The sequence below is a fragment of the Bufo gargarizans genome, chromosome 5, assembly GCF_014858855.1.
Source record: "Bufo gargarizans isolate SCDJY-AF-19 chromosome 5, ASM1485885v1, whole genome shotgun sequence".
In the NCBI taxonomy this organism is placed as follows: domain Eukaryota; kingdom Metazoa; phylum Chordata; class Amphibia; order Anura; family Bufonidae; genus Bufo; species Bufo gargarizans.
In genome coordinates, this window is record NC_058084.1 from 470,864,958 (window position 1) to 470,869,120 (window position 4,163).

Consider the following 4,163-nt stretch of genomic DNA (forward strand, 5'->3'; position numbering starts at 1 on the left):
AATAATCATTTTGCTAGAGGCAGAGATGAGATGGGTATTTACCTTTACTGAGAGATCAAGTTATAGGTGCTGCCCATTGAAGTTTATGGAGAGGGGAGGTGAGGAGGAGGGAAAAGTTAGAGGAAGACAGATGCACAGACACAAAGAGATGCTGCCAAATGCTCTAGTAAGTTTTTTTTTTTTTTTGTAGCTTTAAGTTTTTTTATTGGTAAAGGAGGTAGTCAGTGAGTTCGAGAGCCACGGAGGACACTGTGATAGGAGCCAGGGAACAATAGCGAAAGGGCAGAGTCTGTCATCATGGCTGTGAGCCCCCACACCTTGTATCCTGAGACCTGAAAGACTGGTAGAGTGTAGGTATAGCGCCCATGCTGGCGGAAACAAGTGTAACCACGAATAGAGCTTGTAAATGCCATTGAAAGTGGTAGCGTGAGGAGCATTTCCACCTCTTCTGGATTGGGATTCACTGACAGATCTTCCAGACATCCTATATTTGCTAGGACTGGTACTATAACCATGCCTGTCCAGTCCGTGATTGGCTTCATTGGGCCCCATACTGTGTTGCGAGGCAGTGTTACCCCAAGTTCCTCCTGTGCTTCCCTTAATGCTGTATCTATCACATCTTTATCTGATACATCACATTTGCCACCTGGGAAACTTACATCTCCCTTATGTCTCTCTTTCAGCTTGGAGGACCGCAGGGTGTAGAGAAAGGCAGGAGCACCTCCAGAGTTGCATAATGTCACTAGGACACCTGCTGACACCTTCTGTGGCAGAGAGTTCTTGACCAGGATCTGACGGCACTGCTGTTCTGCCACATTGGTCAGAAATTCATTAGGAAGTTTCTGGCTCTTCATAGTGCAAAGACTACGGCTGAAGAGGGCAGGATGCAGAAACATGGGCTCCTGACAGCAGCCGCTGACCTTGCTGTAAGGAAGCTCTGGTGGCCGCCAAGAGTACAACTCGCTCTAGTAAGTTTTCTAATAAAGTTGTCACCCTAGGGCTGGGTTCACAGCTACACTGCCCCCTGACTTGGAGGATCCCCTCTTCTCCGTGTGCTAAGACATCATAGCAGCTAGTATACATCCATGAACTCAAGGAAAAAAAAAAATAGAGATGGAGCCTCCAATGTAGATGTAAACCTTACTATAGCCAAGCAACAATATGCAGAAAAGTAAAAAACTGCTAAATAACAAAGTTCACTGTAACTCGCAAAACCTGTGCCAAAACGGCTTCCTTCTTGCAAAACCTTACTTTAAAATTTGTAAAATGGCTGCTGTAATTCATGTCCATTCAGCTCCACTAGGTCACCAATGAAATTGGGTGATGAGACCAAACTGTATTTAAATTAAACCCAATTGCAGTCACTAGAGTAGAGGTCAGGGCTCAATTCTTCCACTATGGATCACATTTTGTGTCCAGAGAGGTCAACACAGGACAGTAAAAGGTCTTTCTCCAACATGTCCAAAAGTTGTAATCTCATGAAACTAACAAACTCAAGAAACCAATTGCCATGGACTTGGTGTTGTACCGAAACAGGAAAGATCCTTCAAAAAGCAAGATTGGAAGATCAGAACTGTCTCCAATGTCAGTGTCATTTAGATATCTCATTTGGAACTAAGGGACCCAAGCCTTAAACCCCAACATCCTTCACCTACCATTATTCCTTTCCCCACCAGCTGGCACTTCCCATAACCTAGCTGACATCCATTGTACCCAGATTTTTACAAGAATGGCCTAGTGATGAAAGGAGAGGATGTGTTTCCACCATGCTTGTGTCCAGAGATGGCTTCATCACTCCAGCCAATGCTTGGCATGATCAGATGTGTATATAGCTGTTCAGGTATGGAAACCCAATCTGTGAAGCAACCAAAAACAGTTCTTGTGGTAAACATGCTTGAACGGACAGGTAATAACTTGGTAGTTAGATTTGTAGTCTTGGATATGCATCACCATTTGGTCACCATTTTGTCGCTGAGTTGTTCTTGATTGTCCTTCACATTAACCGGGACTTCTCTAACAGACCAGAAGTTTTGGAACGACATACCCATCAGAATTCTTGAATATTTGAAAGTGTCACAATAACAATTCTTGAGCTCCTCAATACTACCCTGGGCCCCATAGTAGATCCTTCAATTGGCTTCTCTTTCCCCCCAGAGCATTTGTCAAGAGTATGGGAAAATTATACAGTCTGCCTCCTTCTTCAGTAGTCCATGGCCACTTTCGTCTTGCTGCTTCCACCGGGCAGCCCCGGCTATGCTATGGCCACTCCATGCAGGCTAAGGCCTGCCTTTCTCCAGCTCCGCAACTCTCTACATGATCATTAAGGCCAGCGCTCGCATCTTAATCTTTGCCAGCCTATGGCTGGCCACCTCAGGGTACATAAGGCACTTTCCACTGTGGGAGGTTGCCTGAGCAGTAGGTTCTAGTTAGCTAGCTTTCTTCTAATGTGTAGCATAGTCTTGTTGGTCTGCCCATGTACCTACTTCTACCTGTTTATGGATTTGGCCTTTTGCTGCATGACCTGACCTCTGCTTGTTCCTTGTGTTGGACCCTGTACTGCCCATCCTGACCTTTTGACTGGTTACTTGATGGTATTGCCGGAACCCTTGGTACTCTGCACCAGTCTCTCTTTACCCCCCCCCCCCCCTGCAACAGTATTCTGCTAAACAGAGGCTACTCAAAGAGGTAGTGGCCTGGTAGCTCCCTTGCAGCAGAGTCGAGATCTCTCTATAGAGGTTAAAGAGTGAAGACCAAGGAGGCCACTTATATAACGACCTTAGGAATAGCTTGGACAGTCAACCAGACCAATACAATAAACTCAGACCTCAGAACAGACCCCTCCACCTACTGATCGCTCCTCACTCCTAGGTCCTCTTTACCTCTGGGCAGGACCCTATACAGTGTCAGGATACCACCCTTGGTCAGCTTTGAGAACAAGGGGCATCTATGGCAGCTATGCTGGTTGTTACACTCTATGTCCTTTCTACTGGTAATGTTGGTCTACAGAACCGGAGGACTGGACGCTGAAATTAGTTTAGAGGGGGCACATAGGTGGTAGTACATTTTCCCTTCTTAGGGGTTCCAGAACATTACCCTAACATGATATTTGTCTATTCGATCCTGGAAACAAGGGCATACCATGCTCCTGATCCCCTCCCTTCATATGTATTCACGCCTCCATGAGTGAGTGATATTAACACTGAATATGCTCCCCTAATGAATGTGGTTGCGGTTTTAATCACCGATGTGTTGAGTGAGTGCTGGGAAATATATGAAAACGGCTGAGAGGAATGCTAATACTCTATTAATTAGAGGACTCCGCTCTCCTGGGGTTCATAACATAAGACTAGAAAGGATTACTAAAGCAAATGAATAAAATCACAGCGCAGAGAAGGACACTAGATAAATTAATGATAGACTTCAAGAGGACGGAAGAACCTGAGCTCCTCGAGGAAACCACCATGTGAACCATAAATATATTAACCTCCTCTCTGCTTGACAAACCAAAACATCCATATAGATCTATGCGTATAATACCATATAGAGGGGAACATGGTTCTACACCATGTCCAGGGATTGACGAGTGCTCACTAGAAGCCAAATGCCATCCTGGCTCAATTATACTCTCCTTTCCCTAGACCAGGGGTGCACAACCTGCGGCCCAGGGGCCACATACGGCCATCTATGGCATTCTGTGTGTGTCCCAGCCATCTGGTTATAGACATGTATGTCTTGTAGCTGCTCACAAATATTTTTCATGTATTCTCTCTCATGTATTTTTGGCCCTAATGTGGTGCACTCTTCACAGTGTGGCCCCCAACCAGAAAACACTGTGCACACCTGTCCTAGACAGGAGGAGTAATGTAAAAATTTACTTTTAATTCATATCTTTAAAACCAACATAACTACTGTGCAATGAGCAGTGCATTTCACTCACAGGCTAATAGTTGCATAGTACTGCAGGAGGTGTGCATTTATATATCACCCTACTGTTATAGTAGTTATATTCTTGTACATAGGAGCAGTATTATAGTAGTTATATTCTTGTACATATAAGCAGTATTATAGTAGTTATATTCTTGTACATAGGAGCAGTATTATAGTAGCTATATTCTAGTACATAGGAGGCAGTATTATAGTAGTTATATTCTTGTACATAGGAG

General features: G+C 44.5%; 1 protein-coding gene across 1 annotated transcript; it reads right to left on the reverse strand.

Moving 5' to 3' along the window:
• Positions 1-221: 221 nt before the first annotated feature.
• LOC122939528 (nucleoside diphosphate-linked moiety X motif 8-like) lies at positions 222-913 on the reverse strand. The gene has a single exon (XM_044295595.1). It carries the CDS (start codon positions 894-896, stop codon positions 222-224), a length of 675 nt encoding a protein of 224 aa, XP_044151530.1. The 5' UTR covers positions 897-913.
• Positions 914-4,163: the final 3,250 nt, after the last annotated feature.